Source organism: Prunus avium, chromosome 5, assembly GCF_965620075.1.
Source record: "Prunus avium chromosome 5, drPruAviu1.hap1.1, whole genome shotgun sequence".
Lineage (NCBI taxonomy): Eukaryota > Viridiplantae > Streptophyta > Magnoliopsida > Rosales > Rosaceae > Prunus > Prunus avium.
This window is the reverse complement of record NC_142288.1, coordinates 20,254,755-20,281,843: the sequence shown is the minus strand read 5'-3', so window position 1 is coordinate 20,281,843 and position 27,089 is coordinate 20,254,755. Positions and strand designations below refer to the sequence as shown.

The following is a 27,089-nucleotide window of genomic DNA, read 5'->3' as shown; positions in this document are numbered from 1 at the left end:
CGTTAAATTAACCAAATAAATTTGAATTATCTAATTCATATCCGACCCATTTATAGGTCTAAGTTAGAACAGTTGATCAAAATAATGTGTCTACCCTCTTGCACCAGAATAAGTAATTGGTGGGGTGCAAATGGAATTTCACTGCTCTAATATGCTACATGAAGTGTGAGTGTTTCAATTATTTCAGGAAGAGGTTGCATTTGGACAGCTTATTATATTCCATAAATGACGAGGCAAAGCACAAGACGTAAATAAAATAATAAATATTGTCATAGAAATTGACAAACCGTCCATCCAATTGAAAGGGAACACTAGCTTCCAGATTGTATCGAGCCAATTAGGCTTAAAGACGGTGAATTCTTCAAGATTCAAAGACATGATTCACAAAATCATATTTTTAGGCTTTGACAAACACCTGAAAATAAGTCGTTAGTTATTTGATTGGGACATTTTTTCCATTAGGTAATAATGGGTCATCTAATTAGTCTAATACACCGTATAATTGATCATTTCTCACTGTTTATACTTAACACGTATTTATACGATAGAAAAATGCTACATTCATTCTGATCATCTACAACTTTGTCTACAGTCAAACCAAAAGGAGAGTTTATACACAACAATGATTCATTACGTATATCAACCATTTGAGAACTGCTTTGAAGAAAAATGCCACACACATGATGTTTTATTTCAACCTTCTCACATGTCATGGGATCTATAAGATCATGCAGCCATGCATACTTATTTTATTTTATGTTGTACTGATTCCTTATAAGTTGTGTTACTAAATTCTCATGAATCGGAAGAAAAAAAAACCAATTTGATCACAAAAAGGCCTTTGGTGTTGTGTTAAAGTAGATGACAAATTTCGAATTTTAAAAATTGTGTGACAATATAATGGGTAAAAAAGATGGATTCTTGATGGGTTATCACCTCTCACCCAAGAGTCTAATTCCTCCAAAATTATGTTTGAATTCTTAATTTTGTGTGGGCCCCACTTGTATTTTCATTCTTTCATGTGAGGTAAACACACGAGTAATTTATAATCAGAATTTAACTCTGATTTTAATTTCGATTATGAATTAGTAAACATGCCATTAAAGAGATCTAAAGTTAGCAATGATTCACAAATGATTGCTTTCTCCTTAGTTTGGCCAACTTGTCGAAATCATAAAATAATGTATAGGATTACATTTTATTTTTTTTAAAAGAAACATGTTAAATTTTTTAAATATACAGAGTTTGGAAGCCTTTTCTTTAAGGCCCAAACAAAACGGCCCAAATCTGGGAATACCAAATGAGTCCTCAGACTTCTAAGAGTTTCAGCTTCCATTCAATGGAGCACAAAGCAAATGCTGCAACACAACTACAATAAATGGAGATGGTCTAAAATATTCCTGTTTTTAAACAGTTTCTTTAATGATTTAAAATAACAATTATTACTGTTACATAAACTCAACCAAGGAGTTAGCTGAAGATCAAGAAAATCTTACTTATGTACCTTGCTAGGTAAAGAATTGAAGAATGAAAAGAGGAGACCTACAAGGAAAGTCTTTGCCAGCTGAGGACAGTCCACAAAATTCCTCTGGTTTTCTACAGGAATTCTAACTTAAGTCCTGCCCCAACATTGTACATGTTGTACTTCTGTTTCCCTCTTTTCGGCCGGGTAGGCTGATGGAAGGAGTTTTTGGTCATTCTTCTCTTGAGATGCGTAGGCGTGCCACCACCAAGCCACTTGATGGCTTGGATGGAAAAATCGTGTGAGTGTGTTTGCGCTTCTGACTTTTAATCAAACGATTGATCGGCCAAGTAAGGAACCTCCTCTTGGCCTAGGTTCTTTTTCTTCCTTGAGATCAAGGGTGATTGAGCTTTGTATGACTATTTTTAGGATTTTTGTGATAAGTGCAATGAATGTAAATGCAGTAAATGAAATGACAAAAATTTAAGTGCAATGAATGTAAATGCAGTAAACGAAATGACAAAAATTTAAGTGCGAGAAATGTAAATGTAGTAAACGAAATGACAGAAATGTAAATGCGATAAAATAGATTAAAGCGATAAAGACTTGATTTAAACTTGAATGTAAAGACAATTTAAATTAAATTGCAAGAAAGTAAGCTTACACTAGGACAACGAAGAACTTGGGTAATCTGAAGAACTTGAAAGATAAAATCCTAGACTATGAAATGAAAAGTACAGGATAAAGAGATAGATTTTGTGTGTTCAGTCGGAGGTCCCTTTCGCTTCTTCTGACGACCAATTTATAAAGCTTCCTTCAACTCACAGGATTCGGCCATTAAATGTCCCCAACTAATTTTATCTTGAAAATCCTTCCAATATTAATGTTTTCCGGAGCTCCAGGCATGAACTGCCCAAAATGTCATTGGGATTGTGAAAACTCTCCCCTTGATATAAGGTGCAATAAGTCTTGGTATTGGCTACAAGTCTTCCCATCTTTGAATTCCACCTCTTGCAAGGAAGCTTCTGACTTGGTTAAGATTCCCACCAACATTAAGTGGCATGTGAACTCCAAACATTTTGATATTGGCTACATGATGAGTTCTCCAAGTATTTGGAAGTTCTAGCCTTGGTTGAGAACCCGCGGAAGTTGGCAAAGGAGTTTTCTATATATATATATAGAAACTCCGCCCAGATATATATATATATATATATCAGAAATTCTCTTATGCGGACATCCGGACGTTATTATCGTGCGGACACAGTGTATTTTGTACTACCCCTCTTTGTTTTCCTGCCTGTTTACAATAGGATCCGCACGATAATAACGTGCGGACATCCGGATAAGAGAATAACTGATATATATATATATATATATATATATATATATATATATATATATATATATATATACATATCTTGTCGGCCGATATTGATAGTTGTCTTACTAATTTCCGCCCAGATGATGAGTAGATGCCTCCCAAGTCAGTTTGCTTTATACATGAACAATTATATTATCAAAGTAATATATTACTTTATAGCCACTTGATGATCACCTCCTTCAAAGCAAGTTCCTCAATTATACATATATATATATATATAATAAAGCAAGACAGAGAGACTTTCGGCCAACCATCCCACTTTGAATACTTTCATTCATTCATTCATTATATATATAATAGCATAAGGATGAGGAAAGCTTAAACTTTCCAACCTGGCCGCATGTCCTCATTCACTCATTTATATACATACATATATATATATATATATATGGGGCGGATCCGTGTCACTATATTTTTGACACAAGTTTTGACACAAATTTTGAACCATTAGATTTAAACACTATTAATGGCTGAGATTAAATCTCACAACTAATTTATTATTATCTTTCTAATAATTCTTTTATTCATCATTGTTTATTATTATTATAACATAATAATTACCAATTGCACACTATCCATAACTCTCCTACTTTCTTTGCCTTTCTACCTATTGCTCGTTAGGGTGAGCACTCAGCACTCAACAATGGCATCCAGTCTATTTAGAACCCTAATCAGATGGTCCAAATTGAGATCAGCCGGCACCATAAATTTCATCCTCATAAGGAGTCAAATCAGAAACCACACCGCCAAATAGATGCATGATTGCTTTGAAAGGCGTATTAATTGGAGCCATGGTTGCGAGTTTCTTTCTGCGAGTCTCTCTGGTCTCTCCATCCCTCTTTCTCCAACATTATATTTTGCAGGTTTCTTTGCCAAAATTTATAGATTTTAATATCATGAAGAATGTCGAGTTAACAATAAATAAATAAAAAGGAGCCATGGTTGTTGATTCACTCACTCAATTAGTTGCTAACTTATTACATATTGAAATAAAATTAAGATTACTGATAAAGTGGAAAAGCAATTGATTGAAATTCATTGTGATCATCCCTAATGAAATTTCAAGAAACTAAGAGCATGATTACCCTGCCCTCCCATGGAAGTCCCCCAAATTCGTTCTAGTTTTAAGTGGAGAGAAGCGCTTTCTGATCCTAACAATCCCATGTCCACTTGGGTATTTTCTCAAACTCCATATGCATGGTGGGCAAATGGTGATTTTTAGAACATTGAGGCTATGGAGATTACCAACGATGGGCTTGGAGGTAGGGAGATGTAGAATTTGGGGTACTGTGCAATTCATAATTATTATATTAAAATAATAATAATTTGAATAAATGTAATTATTAGAAAGATAATAATAAATTAGTTGTTAGATTTAATCTCAGCCATTAATATTGCTTAAATCTAATGGTTCAAAATTTGTGTCAAAAACATAGTGCCACGGATCCGCCCCCTATATATTTATATATATATATATATAATTAAAACAATTAGTTTTAAGCCTAGAGACCTTCAGCCCAACTTGCGGCATTTCAAATACCTCTAGCCACAACAATTCTAATATTCCAAATCAAAAAGACTCGGCCGACACTCCTTTGCCCAAGAACCCGGCCGCATTCTTTCAGTTCCTAGCCCGGACGATTTCTCCAAGTTTCGGCTGCCTCACTGCAAGACCCCAGCCCGGCCGTGATTAATCCCCAAAACCTGGCCGTAATCTCAAGGTGCCTGGGTGAATTTTCCTACCTCCAAACATTCACTCACTTTATATATATAATCATGAACCATGCATATTCGTTTATTTTTCAGCCACCATGCATGCATATTCATTTACCTATAATAGGACACAATAACTTTTGGCCCATCTTCTCAAAAGACATCCAACCTTGGCCGCACTTGCATCGTTTCTTTTTGCAGACCCCAATGCTATCTCTCCAACCAATTCTCTCCTCCAGCCAACTCTTTGGCCAACTCTCCAACTTTTTGGTCAATTCTCTCCAGCCAACTTTTCTCATCCATCCACCTATTATATATATATATATATATATATATATATATATATATATATATATATATATGAAACATGATATGGAGGGCTTAAACGTGGGAGCCTCCTAGCTGCACATTTGCAACAATCCAAAGCTCCACTTGCTATTCCACACCAACATTCCAAGCTTTACCACGTGATTTGCTGCTTCCTTTGTCCAATTGTTAGTTAACAAAACACCACTTTCGGCTGCAACTTTGCATTCATTCATATGAATAACAAGACAATTGGATTCCAACCCAAAAACTTGCAACCTAATTTGCAAAGAGATCAAATACTCCGGCCGACCAAGTTTGGGAAAACCAAAGTAAACCCACGTAGGTCTTCTCATGTCCAAACCATCTCTTCAGCCAAGTTCAAAACCTCCCTTTTTGGTTTACACTAATATATATATATATATATATATATATATATATATATATATATATATATAATAGGTGGATGAATGAGAAAAGTTGGCTGGAGAAAATTGGCCAAAAAGTTGGAGAGTTGGCCAAAGAGTTGGCTGGAGAGAATTGGCCAAAGAGTTGGCTGGAGGAGAGAATTGGCTAGAGAGATAGCATTGGGGTTTGCAAAAAGAAACGATGCAAGTGCGGCCAAGGTTGGATGTCTTTTGAGAAGATAGGCCAAAAGTTATTGTGTCCTATTATAGGTAAATGAATATGCATGCATGGTGGCTGAAAAATAAATGAATATGCATGGTTCATGATTATATATAGTGAGTGAATGTTTGGAGGTAGGAAAATTCACCCAGGCACCTTGAGATTACGGCCGAGTTTTGGGGATTAATCACGGCTGGGCTGGGGTCTTGCAGTGAGGCAGCCGAAACTTGGAGAAATCGTCTGGGCTAGGAACTGAAAGAATGCGGCCGGGTTCTTGGGCAAAGGAGTGTCGGCCGAGTCTTTTTGGTTTGGAATATTAGAATTGTTGTGGCTGGAGGTATTTGAAATGCCGCAAGTTGGGCTGAAGGTCTCTAGGCTTAAAACTAATTGTTTTAATTATATATATATGTATGTATATAAATGAGTGAATGAGGACATGCGGCCAGGTTGGAAAGTTTAAGCTTTCCTCATCCTTATGCTATTATATATATAATGAATGAATGAATGAAAGTATTCAAAGTGGGATGGTTGGCCGAAAGTCTCTCTGTCTTGCTTTATTATATATATATGTATAATTGAGGAACTTGCTTTGAAGGAGGTGATCATCAAGTGGCTATAAAGTAATATATTACTTTGAAAATATAATTGTTCATGTATAAAGCAAACTGACTTGGGAGGCATCTACTCATCATCTGGGCGGAAATTAGTAAGACAACTATCAATATCGGCCGACAAGATATATATATATAGAAAACTCCTTTGCCAACTTCCGCGGGTTCTCAACCAAGGCTAGAACTTCCTAATACTTGGAGAACTCATCATGCAGCCGATATCAAAATGTTTGGAGTTCACATGCCACTTAATGTTGGTGGGAATCTTAACCAAGTCAGAAGCTTCCTTGCAAGAGGTGGAATTCAAAGATGGGAAGACTTGTAGCCAATACCAAGACTTATTGCACCTTATATCAAGGGGAGAGTTTTCACAATCCCAATGACATTTTGGGCAGTTCATGCCTGGAGCTCCGGAAAACATTAATATTGGAAGGATTTTCAAGATAAAATTAGTTGGGGACATTTAATGGCCGAATCCTGTGAGTTGAAGGAAGCTTTATAAATTGGTCGTCAGAAGAAGAGAAAGGGACCTCCGACTGAACACACAAAATCTATCTCTTTATCCTGTACTTTTCATTTCATAGTCTAGGATTTTATCTTTCAAGTTCTTCAGATTACCCAAGTTCTTCGTTGTCCTAGTGTAAGCTTACTTTCTTGCAATTTAATTTAAATTGTCTTTACATTCAAGTTTAAATCAAGTCTTTATCGCTTTAATCTATTTTATCCCATTTACATTTCTGTCATTTCGTTTACTACATTTACATTTCTCGCACTTAAATTTTTGTCATTTTGTTTACTGCATTTACATTCATTGCACTTATCACAAAAATCCTTAAAATAGTCATACAAAGCTCAATCACCCTTGATCTCAAGGAAGAAAAGGAACCTAGGCCAAGAGGAGGTTCCTTACTTGGCCGATCAATCGTTTGATTAAAAGTCAGAAGCGCAAACACACTCACACGATCTTTCCATCCAAGCCATCAAGTGGCTTGGTGGTGGCACGCCTACGCATCTCAAGAGAAGAAGGACCAAAAACTCTTTCCATCGGCCTACCCGGCCGAAAAGAGGGAAACGACTTCTGAACTGGTAATTGTAATAAAATTCAAATTGATTGCATCCAGCTACACCCAGGAATCTTGGTGAATCCTTTCTTCTCCATAACCTTTCTCAATGTCCTCGCGTCGTCCCATCTCTCAGCAGAAGCATAATGTTGGCAACAAGAGCATAATAACCGCTTTTATCAAGCTCCAATTTAAAGCAATTCCGAGCAGAAATCTCTCCAAGCTCAACATTGTTGTGTAATGAGCAAGCAAGAAGCAAAGCTCCCCAAACCCCAGCTTGAGGTTGCATAGGCATGCTCCTTATTAGCTCAAGTGCTTTGTCAAACTTTCCTGCCCTGCCTAAAAGGTCGACCATGATCCCATAATGATCTCCTGAAGGCACAACTCCATGGTCATTCATTGAATTAAAGCATCGGTAGCCTTCTTCAACCAAACCAGCATGGTTATAGGCAGTTAGTAGCCTTCTTGAACCAAAATTATCTAACAAGAGAGGCAGTGAGTACCTAAAGATTGAAGCTTTAACCCTGAATAATGCTTTGTTGCACAACTGTGGAATACAAATTGCTGATTAAAATTAAAAACATTCATTTATCTCGTTTTCTTGATTTTCAAAATTAATTAAAGAAGAAAAGAGAGAAAAAACAGCAAAACCCATGTGGGAGAGAACCTGAGAGGAGGAGCGAGTCTAGCTTGGGGCTGAAAGCTTGGAGTAGAAGTGGTCGGGTGAAAAGAGGCTGCCACTTTCGCAAAAAGAGATAGGAAGTTGGGAGCTTGGGATTGAGGAAGACGAAATAGACTGAGGGGGGATCCGCTAGAGCCGGCAACACTTGTTCTTTTTTCTTTTTTTCTTATTTTTTTTCTCTGGTTAAAGGTTTTTCCTTGCTTCTCGAGATTTTAAAAAGAAATTAAAAATATAATTTAATATGAAAAGATGTGGATATGGGAATAAATTTTGTACAAAAGGCCTCAGGTCTGTTAGTAGTGGGCCTCTATTTTATGTGTGTTGGTACACCGAACCAATGCATAGGGCCACCACTCACACTAATGCATGTTGGTACCAAATTCTCGTAGGATTACCTGTTGTGAATTTGAGAACAAACTCAACTCACCCTCCCCTAATGATCTTGTTGTTGATGGACTTTGTGACAAACACAATTAACACACACTACACTTGAGAAACCAACCGAGCACAAAATGACACAAGAATTTATAGAGGTTCAGCAATTGCCTACATCCTCTTGGTGATCCCCTTGAGAAATTCACTAATGAAAGAATAAGTTACAACTTTGGTTTACAAAGAAACCCCCTTAGAACTCTATTCTCTCCCCAAGCTCTCTTTTCTCTCTCACCCCTTGCTCTACACTTTGATACACTAGAGAACTCTTAAGCCATGATTTTATTCTTACATGCTAAACCCCTTTATATAGCCAAATATGCAAGAGTGTGAATGCAACCTCACACTATTCAAATGTTGGCTACCAAACTTAACCATGGATGGCTACCAAACATTCCACCATTTTGTGCCACCAAACAAGTCACCTATTTTTGACAAAGATGGCAAGCCAATATTTACTCACATGGGCAACTCCAAAATTCTTCTAGAAATGAGTCAACCATGTCATGGAATTTAGGTAGAAATCCATAGCACACAAAAGAGGACTTTGTATCCTTAGGTGAGCCAAATTTCCAACAATCTCCACCTTGGCGAACCTTAATCACCTCGTGAACCATTGTTATCCTCTAGAACCTCTTCAACCTCTTAGAAATCGTTCTAGTAATTTCCAAAAGCTCCACCATGGCAATTAACCTCTTGCCTCAATGTACCTTTGGTGGAAGGTACTCCACCCAAGTCTAAACTTGAGTAACTTGGACCTCCTGTGCAGAAGAGAGATCCCCCTTGCCAAATTTGTTGCTCCTTGCTTCCTTGGAACCTTGAATCTTGGACTTCCCTTGATATGCAAACCACATACCAAACCTTTGTTCACTAAATCCCCTCTTAGCACTCCTTGCTCTAGGATTTAAGAACACACTTCTTTTCATCAATGCACCTCTCCAACTTTCCCACTTCATGCTCCCTATAGCACTCCGAAACGTGGTTGGAACTTCTTGGTCCATCCATCCAAAACCTAGGGAAGGTTTGATGAATTCCTTGGGCCCGGACCTTGCACTTGATGATGGCTCCAACTCAAGTAGAACCCCTTTGTGAGTTTGCTGTTGTTGCCCTCCTTCTTCAACCCTTGTGTCAAGCTCCACCTCAAATGAAGTTTCTTCCATGACCACCTTGGCAAGAAGTTTCCCTTCAACAACATTCTCCTCATCATCCCTTGTCTTGACTTCACTTTCTACACCTTTGAAATCAAGCACCTTTGATAATGAACCGTTAGTCACACAACTTTGACTAACCTTTCTTGCCCAGCTTCTTTTGAGCAAACCTGCAACTACATTATGTTGAACTGGCTCTTTGACTTTAAGACTTGTTGCCTGCTCTTCCTTGGTACCATTCTCTGCACCACCTGCAAATGTACCACCCACAAGCTTGTATGTGTTGTTTGGTTGAATCTCCCCTTTCATAACTACCACAGAACCTTGTGTGACCATGAGCTTCCCTCCTTCGGCCTTGTAAGAACACCCTTGTCTATCCAAAGAGCCAAGAGAGAGTAGATTCGTTCTTAGTGCAGGTACAAACCTTACCTCACTAAGACTCCAAACTTCACCACCTTGCAACTTGATCTTCACAGTTCCTATGCCCAAAACCTCACATGTAGTTTTATCTCCCAACATAATCTTGCATGCCTTCTTTTCCTCATATGTGTCAAACATCAACTTATTTGCACACACATGATATGAGCACCCGGAATCTAAAATCCAACTTGAAGAAGAACTTGAACTCTTACCCGAAGAACTTGCCATGACTTCCCCGTTACTCTCCTCCGTAACCGTCAAGAGCTCATCACAAATGTCATCATCACACACATTTGCTGAACTTTCGGCTTTCTTCATCTTGTTCTGCTTCTCCTTCCAAACTGGACAATCTCGTCTCCAATGATCTGTAGATCCACACTCGAAGCACCCTTCATTGTCCTTGGACTTAGCATTTCTCCTGTTGCTACCCTTGCCTCCACGCTTGCTTGAACGGCTCCCTGCGATCAATCCAGCATCTTGAGAGTTCTCCTCCGAACGTTGAGACATCCTGTGGTGCGTCATCACATCTTGCACCACGTCCTCAAACTTCAAGGTACTCTTCCCGAACATAAGCGTCGTTCGGAAATGCTTATAAGACGGAGGCAAGGATGTAAGAAACATGAGTGCCTTATCCTCCGTATTATACAACACTTCCATTCTTTGCAAGTCAGCAACACATCTATTGAAGCTGCTCAAATGCTCCATTAGATTACCTTCCTCCTCCATACGAAGATTTAGGAGTTCTTCCTTGAGGAAGAGCTTGTTGGACAGCGACTTCCCTGCAAACATCTCTTCGAGTTTCTCCCATGTTTGTTGCGCTGTGTCCTTCATCACGTTGATGAGCACCTCATCTGTAAGATAGTTTTCGATGGCTCCTCTAGCCAACTCGTCTAGCACACCCCACTCCGCATCTGTCATGGCTGCTGGCTTCTTCTCCTTGCCTCCCAAGACAATGCTGAGATTTTGTTGTGTAAGGGCTGACTTCATCCTCCTTTGCCAAATCGTGAAGTTCTCCTTCCCTGTGAAGGGCTTTAACTCCACCTTCATGCTGACAGATTGTGGTAGCCTCTGCATAGAGTTACTTCCAACTTCAGCTTCCTTGTCACTTGCCATCTTCAACACACTAGCACTTGCTGCTCCAACACACAGCTCTGATACCACTTGTTGTGAATTTGAGAACAAACTCAACTCACCCTCCCCTAATGATCTTGTTGTTGATGGACTTTGTGACAAACACAATTAACACACACTACACTTGAGAAACCAACCGAGCACAAAATGACACAAGAATTTATAGAGGTTCAGCAATTGCCTACATCCTCTTGGTGATCCCCTTGAGAAATTCACTAATGAAAGAATAAGTTACAACTTTGGTTTACAAAGAAACCCCCTTAGAACTCTATTCTCTCCCCAAGCTCTCTTTTCTCTCTCACCCCTTGCTCTACACTTTGATACACTAGAGAACTCTTAAGCCATGATTTTATTCTTACATGCTAAACCCCTTTATATAGCCAAATATGCAAGAGTGTGAATGCAACCTCACACTATTCAAATGTTGGCTACCAAACTTAACCATGGATGGCTACCAAACATTCCACCATTTTGTGCCACCAAACAAGTCACCTATTTTTGACAAAGATGGCAAGCCAATATTTACTCACATGGGCAACTCCAAAATTCTTCTAGAAATGAGTCAACCATGTCATGGAATTTAGGTAGAAATCCATAGCACACAAAAGAGGACTTTGTATCCTTAGGTGAGCCAAATTTCCAACATTACCCTACCGGCACTATGCAATGCTAGTACCAAATCCCGCATAGGTCCACCACTAGCACCGATATTGTCCCCAACTTAGCCACCTAAATCCAATAGATTTCCTTTTGGTTATTATTGTCAATCTGTGATGACCATACCCTCCATTGGAGCTACCAGTACAAAAAAGGTCAAGACTAGTAACTGATCGGTGCATATTTACATATCATTTTGTACCCTTCTAGCTTATGATTTGGTTATGTTTTTGAGTTAAACTTGTGCTTTTAATCCTTTTTGTGTTTATCTTTCAGTTCATTGAGCTTTAGGTAATAATGAGGGCTTTGGATAGTAAATGATGCAATCCATGCATGTTAGGGCCTAATTTGGATGAATGGATGAAGAGCTTAAAGACAAACTCAATTTTGGCTACAGTCCCCTGCCAGCTCAGTTTCGTAGGTCATATTGCAAGCTTTGTTTCAGAAACCTACATAGCTCGGATGAGGACACATTCTTCATGAAAGTTGTTCCAATGGGTATGTAATATAACATATCCAAAATTAAGCCCCATTGGATAAATATGGAGTCTGTTACCTAGCAAACACAGAGCCATGCTCAGGATGGATTTTATCAGCGCGCAAAATGAGTTAGCAATTTGTTTTGGCCTTAACTTCCTCCTCCGACCTTGGATTGGCCCAAATGATATATGGCTGGAAAGAAGACATTCTGAACTTCAAGTTTGAGTGCTTAAAGTCTTAATTTGCTTAAGGGAAGCCCAATTCGTAAGCCCTTGAAGTTACTGGTCATGCTGACCTCAGGATGAGCTATTATTTCTGGTTGGAAGCTTGGTCATGGTGACATGAAGATGAGCTAGGGCTGCTGGTGGGATTTATTAGTGAAGTGCATCAACCATTTCAGATTTTATAATGGAAGTGTTGTATGCATTAGTGAAGTGCATCAACATTTCAGATTTTATAAAACAAGTGTTGTATGCATTAGCCATACTTAATTCAGATTTTCAGCTTCCTTAGGCCTATATATAGTGAGGTTTCCCAAGCTTGTAAACACACCCCAAGGGGGGGAGCTCTCAAACACTTCTCTAGAGCTCCCTTCCCTTCTCTCCCTCAAATTCTCTTAGTTTCTCTTTCTAAGTTTTCAATTGTTGTAATGAAATCTTTTGTGTTGAAATTTTCCTTAAGTTTTTCTTAGTTCCACTTTACTTTTCATTATGTAAATTCTTTTCTTTAGTTTCAAGTTTGATTAGTTTCCAAGTTTCAATTATGGTTTTTGTTCTTATTCATTATGCTTATAAGTTAATATGCTAGTTTGAATGATTGATCACCATTTAGGCTTGCATGTTAGCTATCTTGGTTTGAATTAAGAGTAGACACCATGCTTTAATTCGAATTGAACTATGAATAGGAAGAGTATGTATGGACATTCGACAACAGGGATTAGATACATGCTTGGTTGTTTAAATTGTTCTTCTATGCTTAATGGGTTCCTAATGCTTAATTTTAGGTTAGACAACAAATGATCAAATTAGGGAATTAGGAACACAAGGTTATGACCACACACCATGGCTTAATCATACATTAGCTAGAATCAATCCGTTAATCTAATTGTACTTGGGAACTTATCTACTTGAGTTAGTTATTTTCTTTCTTCCTTATTTTATTTATTTCCTTTCTTTTTCATTTCTGTTTTGTGTAGGGAAAATGAATGGGATCATTCAATCACCAATCCTCGTGGGATCGACCTCACACTTACATATGCTATACTACCAAACGGCTCGTGCACTTGCGAGTATCACAAGTTGAGGATGCAGCTGAATCCATTTTGGTGCAGCTGTATCGACGCAACAAGTTTTTGGCGCCGTTGCCGGGGATCGGTAACATTGTTTGATTCTATTTGGCTTTCCTACTTTTTTTTTTTTCTTAACTAGACAATTTCAAGTTTTAAAGTTAATGACGTTAATGGACAAGTTGTGTTTGTAGTCCAACAGAAAAGGACAATTGCCCAACAAGCAAGAGAACTGGGTTTAAGTCCCAGCTTACACAACCCATTGGTGCTTGTTGCTTTGAAGCATGGAATTGGACTTGTGTTGATTTTCCCTTTCATTTTTAGTTTTTTTATATATATTTCGTAATCCTTTAATTCCGTTTCAAGTTTTTGTATGTGTTTGTTTTAGCAATGTAAATAGCTCAATAAAAATGGAGAGAGATGGCAACTTCAAAGATAGGAAGTGTGGAGTAGTGGGAGAAGTCGCGACCTCCAAGTGCATCCATGCTCGACCTAATCGCTTCAAGGGGGAGCATTTCAATCCTTTCTCTTCTTTGAATTCTGTTTATTTTCGTAGTTGTTTTTGCCTTTTGGTCCGCGTTGAGTTCTTTGTTTTTCTATGCTGAATCCAACCATATAAAGAATGTAAAATTTGGACTTACGGTTGGAAAGTTATAGCCTAAAAACTGAACACAGGTCGAAGCTGAAAAACAGAGAAACGAATCTGTCCAAATGGTGATAAACGGGTGATAGAAAGTGCTGTTTGTGTCTTTCTTTGGTTTATTGGTTTGTTTCTTTTAGTACAACAATTTATGTTGTTTGTTTGAATTTGTTTAGAGTACTTAGTTCATTTTCGTTTATGGTTTGTTGTTCCATTTTATCTTAATTTGTTTTTGTTTCTTATCTTAAAAATTTTAAAAAGATTTTTCATATGAGCTGACTTATGGTAACTCCAGTGAGCACTTCCGTCAATACAGTGTCTAGGAGTTCTATAGGCGACACCTTCGGTGTCTAAGAAGTTTGGGTTTTAAGCGGGACCATTGTGACCCCTCCAACCTTCCCGGATCCCCTGGCTGTGTTTTCTGAGGCCCTTAACTGGTCATCCGTGAGTTGCTTGTATATTCGTGTGTTTTTAAATTAAGTTTATTTTTATTTTCTTTGTTTTCTTTTCTGTTGAGTCTTTGTTTTTGATTTGTTTTTGTTTTTGTTTCGTTAAGTTAGTTTATGTTTTTATTTACGTGGTTTGGTTGGTTAGTTTATTTCTGAGTGTTAAAACACATTTTTTATTTCAAACATTGCATAAAAAAAAAAAAAAAAAAACAACAACAAAACAACAAAAACAAAATAAAAACAAAAACAATAAAAAAAAACAAAAAACAAAAAAAAGAAATATTCTTCATCTTCTTCATCATCATGGCTTGCCTCTATTTTCTCGCACTTGTAGAATCTGCAGCAGCTCCACATGGTCCTCATTTTTTCTTTGCAGTGCTTCCACGTGCTGATTGGCACAGTAGAGCCGCTTCTGCAAGTCCGCCACCATAGCCTTCAAGGAAGCTATTTCCTCGCTCATCGCGGCACACTCCCTTGTCCTCGCTAGTAGGCGCATGCCCAAATTGGTAGCGGAGACCGCGTGGAGCACAGTTAAATTGTGGGACTCCTCTACCGCTGCCTTGTCAGACCTCTGTGCCACATGCAGATGATCTGTCGGAGTGAGCTTGCTGCTAATCATGCCTCCTAGCAGCACTGCTCTGTTCGGCAGTGCCTCAGAAAAGTTCGGTATTGCCTCAGCAAAGTTTGAGGCCGTGCCGTGATGATATGAAGAGTTTGGAAAAACAGTGTTTGGTGGAGCCCTTGTCTGGGCATTCGGTGGTGCAAGTGAGAGCTCAAGGTTGAGATCATCAAGGTGAGTGCATGAGGATGCCATTTTTTTTTTCTGTTTCTGGATTTTTTGATGTTTTTCCTTGAGTTGCAGGAAGAAATGCTGGGTATCATCCGCTTGCAGAGGTGTGGTTTAAATAGACATATGCTGATGAGAGAGAGCCAACACCATTTCGGATTTCCCGGGCATGCTCGACCTAATCGCTTCAAGGGGGAGCACCTTTACTTTACTTTTCTTTTTTTTTTCCTCTGTGTTTTCTGGTGTTTAATGTTTTTGCCCGTTACTTTCATTTTCTAGTGCTTTGTGTTTTTGCCTTTCCCTTTCGGCTATCATCTTTGTCTTATTTTAGTTAGGGAAATGTGTTTTCTTTTCCGTTTGTCGTCTTTGTTTTATTTTAGTTGGGAAGTGTGTTTTCTTTTTCTTTTTCTTTTTCTTTCTGCAACCTTACTCTTTTATTGCCGAAACAAAATAACGAAAATACAAAAACAACAAAATAAAATAAAAACAACAATAATGCAGTAGGAAATCATTTCTTCTCAGTGCTTGGTGTCTCAACCATTGGAGCTTTGAGTTTGGCCCTCTGGCTGTCCTCTTCCGGGGCTTCACGCACAGCTTCTTGGGGCTCATCACTTGAGCTCCCAAAGATCGCAATCTTAGCTTGAGCGTAACTACTCTCGCGATCTGCTTGTTTGCGTTTACCCGGTCGGTCTAGGTCTTCTAGCTGTTTTCGCATGTCGCGAGAGTACAACTCTACCATCTTTGATAGGTTTCTATTCTCGTCCCGCAATACTTCTAGCTGGTGTCGATTCACCTCCACTATCCTTGACCTCTCCCTTTTCAAGCTTTTTATAGCAGTCTGACACTCCTCAACCATACTTCGCTCCGCCGCCAACTGACCTTTCAGCACCTCTACCTCATGGGACTTCGCAAGTAGGCGATGACCCAAACTTGCGACTGTTGCCGTACTCTGCACGCTCAGTGCCAAGGCATCGCTCACGACCCGGTTGTCATCCCTTGTCCCCAGAACACGTATATCTTTAGGAGTCACTAAATTTCTAGCCACTCCAATGGCAACATCGTTGTCCAGGAGTATTGAGTCAGTTACTGTCACAGGCCCCCGTGCGGAAGCAAAGTAGGGCATCCATACTGGTGCCGCTGCTTGGCCTCGTGTCTGAGTCGGTGGAGCTAGGTTGAGATCCAACGAAAATGGGTAGTTAGAGGCCATTTGATTTCTCACTCTCTTTTCTTCTTTCTTTCTTTTCTCTTTTGTGTGTTTCTGAGTTTGCGTTTTTTTTTCACCCTTTCTTATAGACTTAGTCTTTGACAAACCCTAGCCATTGCAGCATCTGAGCATTTTCTGAATCTCCAGCATTCCTTGAGTCCCACAACCTTCTCGCCTTCCAACCATACCCAACTCATTTATCACGACGTGTCTTTTCTGAACGAACGCATTCAGTAAAGTCTTCGTGCCTTTCCATGAGCCCGTAATTTTTGCTTGTGGAGTCTGCGGCGTCTCTATGCGTCGACACGTGTCTCGCCCTGTCTGTTGGTCCCTTACACTGAACCGAGACATCATGACCCATGTTAAAATCCCGCTCTTTATGTTGCTAATCACGGTTCGATAGTTTGTTTTTACAAAACTAAATAATAATAAAAAGCCGGAAATGAAAACAAATTGTGGGTCGGGTTTCACTTTAGTTTGGGTTTCAAAGTGGGTTAAATTCACCGTGGTTTGTGTTTCGAAATTATGGGCTTTGGGCTTCAAAAAAAATTTTGGATTTCAAAATTGTGTGATTAGGGTTTACTGTTTTTTTTTTTTTTTTTTTTGTTTGTTTGTTTGTTTGTTTGTTTGTGTTGTAATTTTTATTTTATAATTATTTTGTTTTTGTTTTCTTTTGTGATTTTGTGAATTTTTTTTTTTTTTAATTTGCTTTAATACCTTTCATTTGTTGTTATGACATTGTTTGTGGCTAATTTTTAAACATTGAGGACAATGTTCATTTCTAGGTTTGGGGGTATTGGAGTTTAGCATGTAAATTTGGTTTTTCCTTAATTTATTTTTTTATTTATTTATTTGCTTGTTTTTATTTTTATTTTATTTTGTTAAGTCTTGCTTTTATTTTGATTTTGATTTTATTCACTTTCCGAACACATTTGATGAGATTGTGATAAATGTTTGCATGACTTAAATGAAAATTGAATTTTATTTATTATTTATTTTGTTTTCCTTGTAAATTTTTATTGTAAAAAAAAAAAAAATTAATTAATTAATTAATTTGGCATCGTTCTAGCATGACATGTTCGAAACCTTCTTTGCACTTGCCATTTGTTTCATAATTTTCCAATTAAAGGATTTGCATGACCCAAAGAATTGTATCAAGCATAAATTAGACTTATATAACCATATAATGTGAGCTTTTGAGCCTTGTGCTTCATTTCATGAGTGTTATACACATACTCTTATTTTTTTGTCATCAAAGTTGTTGTTTGATCTCATTATTCATTGATTTGGTTGATCACTTAAAAGTCATTCATTCTTATGCAATTTGACTTCATGACATTTTAAGAAGTGATATTAAGGCCTTCTTTGGATCGTTTGTGCCTTTCAAGCTAACCTTATGCATGCTTAAGCATGATTTTCCATTGTTTACCATTTTGAGCCTACATGTAAACCTTTTCTTTCATTTTACCAATTATATTTCCTCGCCTTAGCCCGAAAAACAAATATTTACCTTTCTAAGGAATTCATGAGCTCTAATTCGGATGTGTTTTTCAAGCTAAGTTTGGGAAGGGATATTACATCCAAAAAAAAAATAAAAAAATCACACAATTGGTGAAAGAAAAGAGAAAGTTGTGATTAAGTGGCGGTTGTTTGAAAATTCATTTTTGGGCCTTCAAAATAATTTGGTGTTTGGAAAGGAGTTTGAATCAATGTAAATGAAGGTATAAGGAGTTTTGATCATGTAAAAGAAAAAAAAATCTAATCGTGATGATTCGAAGTCTTGTAAACAATTGTTTTATGCTCTTACATTGCGAGTTCCTTGGACTTTGTTTTATCCATACCTTTCATTTCTTACTCACCTTACACCCTTGGCCCCATTACAACCTATGTTAAAGACCTAAATTGATCTTAAATGTCATGTGGTTGAATTGCATTCATTTTTCTACTTTTAAGTGTTTGGCATCCTTCTTGAGATCATATTAATGCAAGTTCTTCATCTTTCTATTTCGAGTTAAGTCTTTATGGTTTAACTCTAATCTCATGTTTATAACTGAGTGTTGCATTATAGCCCTCTTCCGAGTGATTCATTTGTGAGAGGACAACTTTGGTGAGATTTGAAGTTGAACTTGTGCTTTGTATGATTTTTGAAATTGTGTGAAAACTAAGATTTGGGAATTTGTTGCATTTGGCTATCACACTACCACACTTTGAGCATATTATGTTTTGAACTTTGCCGCTTTGTGAATAATGTTTAAAATTGAGCTTTTATTGTTAAAACTTTTGAGTCATGTGCATGAGTCATTTCTCTTCAGAAAATGTTCGGAAAGATTGTTTTGAGTTCTTTTTATTTTTGTAATTTTTTTTTTGTTTTGTTTTGTTTTGTTTTTGTTAATGTAATTATTTTTTTTTGTTTTTGTTTTTTTATTTTGCTTAAGGACTAACAATCTTTTAAGTTTTCTAATTACCTTGTTTTACAGAGTCAGTAAAACGTTTGTGGGTATCGTATCTGTTAAACCCTCAGGAGACACAACTCCTCCTACTTGGGATGCCTAGAGGTTTAAAGGGTTGTTGCATACGCTCAATGCAATCGAGTTACCTACGAAAGTGGTCTAGTTAACTTCTTATTTTGTTTTATTTTTCTTCGTTTTCCTTTTGTTTTGCTCGAGGACTAGCAAAATCTAGGTTTGGGGGTATTTGATCGGTGCATATTTACATATCATTTTGTACCCTTCTAGCTTATGATTTGGTTATGTTTTTGAGTTAAACTTGTGCTTTTAATCCTTTTTGTGTTTATCTTTCAGTTCATTGAGCTTTAGGTAATAATGAGGGCTTTGGATAGTAAATGATGCAATCCATGCATGTTAGGGCCTAATTTGGATGAATGGATGAAGAGCTTAAAGACAAACTCAATTTTGGCTACAGTCCCCTGCCAGCTCAGTTTCGTAGGTCATATTGCAAGCTTTGTTTCAGAAACCTACATAGCTCGGATGAGGCCACATTCTTCATGAAAGTTGTTCCAATGGGTATGTAATATAACATATCCAAAATTAAGCCCCATTGGATAAATATGGAGTCTGTTACCTAGCAAACACAGAGCCATGCTCAGGATGGATTTTATCAGCGCGCAAAATGAGTTAGCAATTTGTTTTGGCCTTAACTTCCTCCTCCGACCTTGGATTGGCCCAAATGATATATGGCTGGAAAGAAGACATTCTGAACTTCAAGTTTGAGTGCTTAAAGTCTTAATTTGCTTAAGGGAAGCCCAATTCGTAAGCCCTTGAAGTTACTGGTCATGCTGACCTCAGGATGAGCTATTATTTCTGGTTGGAAGCTTGGTCATGGTGACATGAAGATGAGCTAGGGCTGCTGGTGGGATTTATTAGTGAAGTGCATCAACCATTTCAGATTTTATAATGGAAGTGTTGTATGCATTAGTGAAGTGCATCAACATTTCAGATTTTATAAAACAAGTGTTGTATGCATTAGCCATACTTAATTCAGATTTTCAGCTTCCTTAGGCCTATATATAGTGAGGTTTCCCAAGCTTGTAAACACACCCCAAGGGGGGGAGCTCTCAAACACTTCTCTAGAGCTCCCTTCCCTTCTCTCCCTCAAATTCTCTTAGTTTCTCTTTCTAAGTTTTCAATTGTTGTAATGAAATCTTTTGTGTTGAAATTTTCCTTAAGTTTTTCTTAGTTCCACTTTACTTTTCATTATGTAAATTCTTTTCTTTAGTTTCAAGTTTAATTAGTTTCCAAGTTTCAATTATGGTTTTTGTTCTTATTCATTATGCTTATAAGTTAATATGCTAGTTTGAATGATTGATCACCATTTAGGCTTGCATGTTAGCTATCTTGGTTTGAATTAAGAGTAGACACCATGCTTTAATTCGAATTGAACTATGAATAGGAAGAGTATGTATGGACATTCGACAACAGGGATTAGATACATGCTTGGTTGTTTAAATTGTTCTTCTATGCTTAATGGGTTCCTAATGCTTAATTTTAGGTTAGACAACAAATGATCAAATTAGGGAATTAGGAACACAAGGTTATGACCACACACCATGGCTTAATCATACATTAGCTAGAATCAATCCGTTAATCTAATTGTACTTGGGAACTTATCTACTTGAGTTAGTTATTTTCTTTCTTCCTTATTTTATTTATTTCCTTTCTTTTTCATTTCTGTTTTGTGTAGGGAAAATGAATGGGATCATTCAATCACCAATCCTCGTGGGATCGACCTCGCACTTACATATGCTATACTACCAAACGGCTCGTGCACTTGCGAGTATCACAAGTTGAGGATGCAGCTGAATCCATTTTGGTGCAGCTGTATCGACGCAACAGTAACACCCAAAAGAGAAAAGCTGTCAAACCAAATGACAATCAGCAGCAGGGGCGGAGGCACATGGGGACCAGTGCAGTCACTGGCACCCACTCAACTTTATTTATTTATTTTTAAAATGTAATATGTATTGCTATTATTGAATAATCTATATTAATCAATATGTTTATTTTATCACGTGGGCCAGCAGCCAAACAAATCCTGCTTTCCTTTCCACCAAGCTTAAGCCACTTTCCTTTCGTGTTCCCAAATGTTTATGCTCTTATTATTATATATCAGTCCTGATCTCTTGGACCACAGGAGTCCAAGAAATTGTGGTCACCTACCGTTGGATATTAATCCAATGGTTCAAAAAAGTTTCTTAAAAGGAGTGCAAGAGTGAGTGAACCGTTGAATTTACATCCAACGGTGAGTGACCACAAATCTCTTGGACTCCTGTGGTCCAAGAGATCGGGACTGTATTATATATTTACCTTTTTACAAAAACCGATACACAAACAGCAAAGCAGACTTTCTCTGCCTGTGAGTTTTTCTCTCAAACTCCATATTAAACTATCAAGTTTTAATTATGTTAATTTATTCAATTAAAGTGTTTTTGTAGTAGTTCTCTTTTTTATTTTTTATTTTTCTCTTTATTTATGGTTTTTTTTAGTTCGTGAAATTTTGAATTTTTTTTTGCTTTTTATTGATTTTAATAGGTCTTTTAACTTATGGATGAATGATTGCTTCGTTGCATATATTGAGAGAGACATTTTTAATAGTATAAATGACGAGGTTGTTATGCAACGATTTCAAAATATGAAAACTCGTCAAGAATAATGATGATTGTAATGAATACACAATATGATTTTTGATGTTTTGGTATGTCTTGTGAGTTCAAATTTTTTATTGTTTATATTTTGTGAGAGGCCCCCACACACATGAAATCCTGGCTTCGCCACTGATCAGCAGTACAAAATGTTAAAACTTCTCATATTTTCATTAATATGTTTTGACATAGTTTTATAATATGTGAAGGAGAGGAGGAACCGCAACCAAATATCCTCGAAACCCATGCTTGTTTTCGTAAAATTAAGAAATGCACAACAGAAAGTTCATACAATTATCTTACCAAGAGATGAACAATCCTTTAGTGGCGTTCACCATCTCGTATCAAAACCCTCAAAAATTCTAAACTGCAACAACAGCAACAAAATCCAAGAGATGAGACCAAAATACTTCATTATAATGATCCTAAACCTTAGCTTACAAAGGATGAGAGAGATGATATGCTAAGCCAAAGCTTAATGGTATAACTTCTAGTCCTAAGAGTCACAAGAAAAAATTAATCAAGGCAATGAAAATAGTTCCATTACATAACAAAGCAGTCTCTGTTAAACCATATACATATTTAGCTAGGGTTTGATGGATTCAGTGCCTAAACTAATTCTTTTATGCAAAATAATATAAGATGGATTCACCATCTTGCATTTTTGTTACAACTAGTAAGAAATAATTGTAGCCTCTCGCATTCTATGATAGTTAGTAAAATACGGAACGGGAAAAATACGAATAAAATACGTACATGTTTTATTCGGAAAAATTTTGGCAAGTTATAACTGAAAAGTTCGGACACTATATAATATTTTAATTTTTTAATATATATTATTATTATTCAATAGATGGAAGCAACAATCCTTTTAAGTCACATCGAACATGAAGATAATGCATCAAATCATTAATGTACAGGGGTTGCTAAATAGCATGTGTGAAAAGAGCTCAGATAGCAACAAAATGGACATGAAAGGCCATCATCAGTCATTTTCTACAGAAAATTATATTCCTCCACATTATACCACATCATCACAGCACTATTTAGCTGTATTAACTTCTGCATTTCTGAGGCAAAAAGAAAAAAACTTGCGTTCACCACCTTCGTGATGAGCATTAGTACTAAGGATTTTATCAACTTGAATTCAGTACTATTACCTTTTCTCCAGCTGCAAGAAGAAAGGCTGCTAAATTAAAGGCATAGCCCACACAATGGGTGCCAACAGGACTCTATAAGCTCTGCATAGTATCATAGATAGCCATGCTCGGAGTACGCTGCAAAATGGTCCAACTATTGTACATGTTGTACTTCTGAACTGGTAATTGTAAAAAAATTCAAATTGATTGCATCCAGCTACACCCAGGAATCTTGGTAAATCCTTTCTTCTCCATAACCTTTCTCAATCTCCTCGCGTCGTCCCATCTCTCAGAAGAAGCATAAATGTTGGCAAGAAGAGCATAATAACCGCTTTTATCAGGCTCCAATTTAAAGCAATTCCGAGCAGCAATCTCTCCAAGCTCAACATTGTTGTGTAATGAGCAAGCAAGAAGCAAAGCTCCCCAAACCCCAGCTTGAGGTTGCATAGGCATGCTCCTTATTAGCTCAAGTGCTTTGTCAAACTGTCCTGCCCTGCCGAAAAGGTCGACCATGATCCCATAATGATCTCCTGAAGGCACAACTCCATGGTCATTCATTGAATTAAAGCATCGGTAGCCTTCTTCAACCAAACCAGCATGGCTATAGGCAGTTAGTAGCCCAGTGTATGTGACCAAATTTGGGTAAATTTGGGCGTTTACCATCTCCTCAAACATCTTGGTTGCATCAACTGCCTTACCATTTATGCCACAACCCAAGATCATCGCCGAATAAGCAACTACATCTCTCTTTTTCAAGCCTTGAAACAACTTATATGCCCTTTCAATGTCTCCGCATTTTGTGTACAAGTCAACTAAAGCAGTAGCCAAATGATCATCTAATTCAATTCCATCCTTACTCATATATGTCTCAATCCATAACCCAAATTTCAAATCTCCTAGTTGTGAACTAGCAGATATAACACTCGCCAAAGTCATCTCATTCGGTTGAATATTCACCTCCGGTTTAAGCATCTGGTTGAACAGCTCAAGGGCCTCCTTTGGTTGACTATTTTGCGCATAGCAAGCTATCATGGCATTAAACGAGAGCACATCTTTCTCACTCGTCTGATCAAAGAGTTGACGAGCAGACTCAACATTGCCGCATTTTGAGTACCCGCTAATCATGGCAATCCAAGAAACTTTATTTCTTAGTGGCATGGAATCAAAAATGCTTCGTGCCAATTCCATTCTTCCACAATCCGCAAAACCACTAATCATTGCATTCCAAGAAGCTGAACTCCTCTCTGGCATTTGTTGAAACAAGAAAAACGCCTCGTCCATATTTCCTATTCTTGCATACCCCGAAACCATTGAATTCCAAGACACAACATCCTTATTCGGAATCTCATCAAACACCACCTGAGCCTCTTCCATATTCCCAGCTTTCAAATACCCAGATAAAATAGAATTCCAAGAAACCACATTCTTCTCTGTCATTCCATCAAACACCTTCCGTGCAGTTTCCATGTCACCCAGTTTAGAATACAAGTCCACAAGGGCAGTTTGTACATAAACACAGCCGCAAAACCCATACTTATGAACCTGGGCATGGATTGAAATCCCACCCACCTTATGTACAATCCTAGCACATGCCCTTAGAGCTGAGGACACAGCAAAACTAGTTGGGCACAGTCCTAGCCTTTTGATTTGAACGTAAAGGGACAAAACCGTTTTGTACTGGAAATGCAGAGAGAAGAAACGAATGGCACAACCCCATGAAAAGTCATCTGGGTTTTGCAAATTGTGAAGGATTTGGTGCACATACTGAGCTATAGTTCTAGAGTAAGTGAAATTTGAGTGGAGGACTTGGCGGAGCAAGAGGCTCTGAAGCTCGTTAAGGCCATTGGTGATAATGGGTGCATGGATTTGTTTTAGTTGGTTCAAGGTTAGACTTTTATTCAGTAAAAATACAAGATTCGGACCATTTGGATTCATGTTCTTCTCCTCTTCATGCTTTGGAAAGGTAGTGGGAAGAACTGAGACCTAGTTTTCTAAACCTTCTCCAAGTTCAGGTGGCAAATTTTGCACTTTCAGATAGTTGAGCTTTGCTTTGATCGCCTTCTTAGACAAGACATAAGAGTGCCAGAGTTGAGTTGATGATGGGCTTGGGCCTAAAGGCCCAGTAAGCCAAGCTCAACTTGGATTTCCTAGGCCTTGTTTTGTTGTGAACTTGGATGAAGTGGTCCAAATGATTACTGAGATTTTCTCTCTTTTTGTTTTTGACTAAGATTTCTGATATTCTTCAAGGCATTTGAAGATTTTTTTTAAAAAAAATTTATTTGGATTAAAGGCCAAAGGCCAATGACTTTCTCTCCTCGATCTCTGATATTCATCTTTGTTCTACTGTTTCTGCCCTTTATCTCATCTTTTCAATCTATATTTCTTCTCCTCGATCTCTTATATTCTTCTCTGTTCGATTGTTTAAGTGCTTAATCTAATACCTACGGGCTGTACTACATCACCACTGTTGCCAAAATCTGATTGCCAAACTCTTCCTCTATATTCTGCCAAATGAAGGTAACACGTTCCCGGTACTACATTCCCAGAAAACAGAAGATTTCTTAGAGAAACACAATCAAAATGGGATTCCACTAAAACTCCATTAAGTTGAAATCCACTCAAAAAAGTTGGCTTAAGATGTCAATTTGATCTACTTTTATTTTTTATTTTGTATCAAGCTCACCAAGATAGGTTTAGGGAAGATTTGGAATTGACAATAGAAATCAAATACTAAATGCACAGGATCATTTGAAATATTTGGATAAAAAATACAAAGAAAAAAAGCTTCAACAGAGATGTAAAAGGAAATTGGTTCAAATAATCAGCATGAGTGGACTGCAAGCCTCCTTGCTGGTGATACACAAAATAAAGGGCCATCCCAAGCTGTGTTTCATATCTAATTTTATAACATGTACCTATAACCTTCTAGGTCAACAAACTGTATGTCCAATTCATATGAAATTAACTGTAATGACTTACTAGAGCATTCCACAAGTCTCTCAGATAAAAAAAGTTATCATGCTAAATTGTAACTTATTCTGTTTATTTCAAAAGAATCAAACCAAGTTGAGCATATTTATTTTCCTGAAAAATGGTAGACTAAAGAAGGCTTCATACCAAAGAAGGGAAGAATATAACAACTTAGATGGCATGTCAAGAATAGAACAAACAATTATAATTTTTACCATACAACAGAAACAAGCCAACCTCAGTTTTTATTTTGTGATTATAGGCTGTAATCAGCCACATCCTTGCAGTCTCTCAACGATACTTCATTGAGGAGCAAAGAAACAAGTCTAAGATGATACAACAAACAAATAAATAAACAATCTCATTATATTAGATAATACAACAAACAAATAAACAATCTCATTATTGCCGCATAGCCCAAAATTCAAACAGAGAAATTTTTAGGAAACCAGTAGACAAGAACCTCATTCAAACACCATATTGGAGTTAGCTGCACTAGGATATTTACAACCAATATCTTGGATATACGATAACTTTTGGCACAAAACCATCAAAATTCGGAAGGATTAAAGAAATGTATACAAGCCCATAATTTAGTTACCTGGATTGAAGGCTCTTATTAACTTTGCCGTAGAACTCAACCGTCAAGTTGGGGTTTTTAGCTCCAAAAATTCCTTAGTTTTGTTAAAAGAAAAGCAAATCAATTATTGATACGTCGCAGAAAAGAAGACCAAACTTATCTAAAAAGAGAGGCAGTGGGTACCTAAATATTGAAGCTTTAACCCATGCGGGAGAGAACCTGAGAGGAGGAGCGAGTCTAGCTTGGGGCTGAAAGCTTGGAGCAGAAGTGGTCGGGTGAAAAGAGACTGCCACTTTCGCAAACAGAGATAGGAAGTTGGGAGCTTGGGATAGAGGAAGACGAAATAGACTGAGGGGGGATCCGCTAGAGCCGGCAACACTTGTTCTCTTTTTTTTTTTCTTCTGGTTAAAGGTTTTTCCTTGCTTCGCCAGATTTTAAAAAAAATTAAAAATATAATTTAATATGAAAAGATGTGGATATGGGAATAAATTTTGTACAAAAGGCCTCAGTGTTGTTAGTAGTGGGCCTCTATTTTATGCGTGTTGGTACACTGAACCAATGCATAGGGCCACCACTCACACTAATGCGTGTTGGTACCAAATTCTCGTAGGATTACCCCACCGACACTATGCAATGCTAGTACCAAATCCCGCATAGGTCCACCACTAGCACCGATATTGTCCCCAACTTAGCCACCTAAATCCAATAGATTTCCTTTTGGTTATTATAGGTGTGAGGTTTTATCCCAAAGGCCTTGGTGTTACTA

General features: G+C 37.6%; 2 protein-coding genes across 2 annotated transcripts in view; both read right to left on the bottom strand.

Annotated features, from left to right (window-relative positions):
* The window catches only part of LOC110753656 (general transcription and DNA repair factor IIH subunit TFB5-like), a 39,858-nt gene extending 13,445 nt beyond the window's left edge, over positions 1-26,413 (bottom strand). Inside the window, exon 1 of the mRNA XM_088253275.1 lies at positions 26,345-26,413. The gene's annotated coding sequence lies outside the window, so the exon portion shown is untranslated. The remainder of the gene's footprint in view (positions 1-26,344) is intronic.
* LOC110753649 (Tetratricopeptide repeat (TPR)-like superfamily protein) lies at positions 22,562-26,575 on the bottom strand. The gene is made up of 3 exons (XM_021954590.2): positions 26,507-26,575; positions 26,345-26,417; positions 22,562-25,307 (listed from the first exon to the last, which is right to left on the bottom strand). Exon 3 carries the CDS (start codon positions 24,706-24,708, stop codon positions 22,972-22,974), a length of 1,737 nt encoding a protein of 578 aa, XP_021810282.2. The 5' UTR covers positions 24,709-25,307; positions 26,345-26,417; positions 26,507-26,575; the 3' UTR covers positions 22,562-22,971.
* Between the last annotated feature and the right edge of the window lie 514 nt (positions 26,576-27,089).

Bases quoted from the DNA above. Each gene is read 5' to 3' on its own strand.
- LOC110753649 (XM_021954590.2), bottom strand. From the start codon at position 24,708: ATGAATCCAAATGGTCCGAATCTTGTATTTTTACTGAATAAAAGTCTA.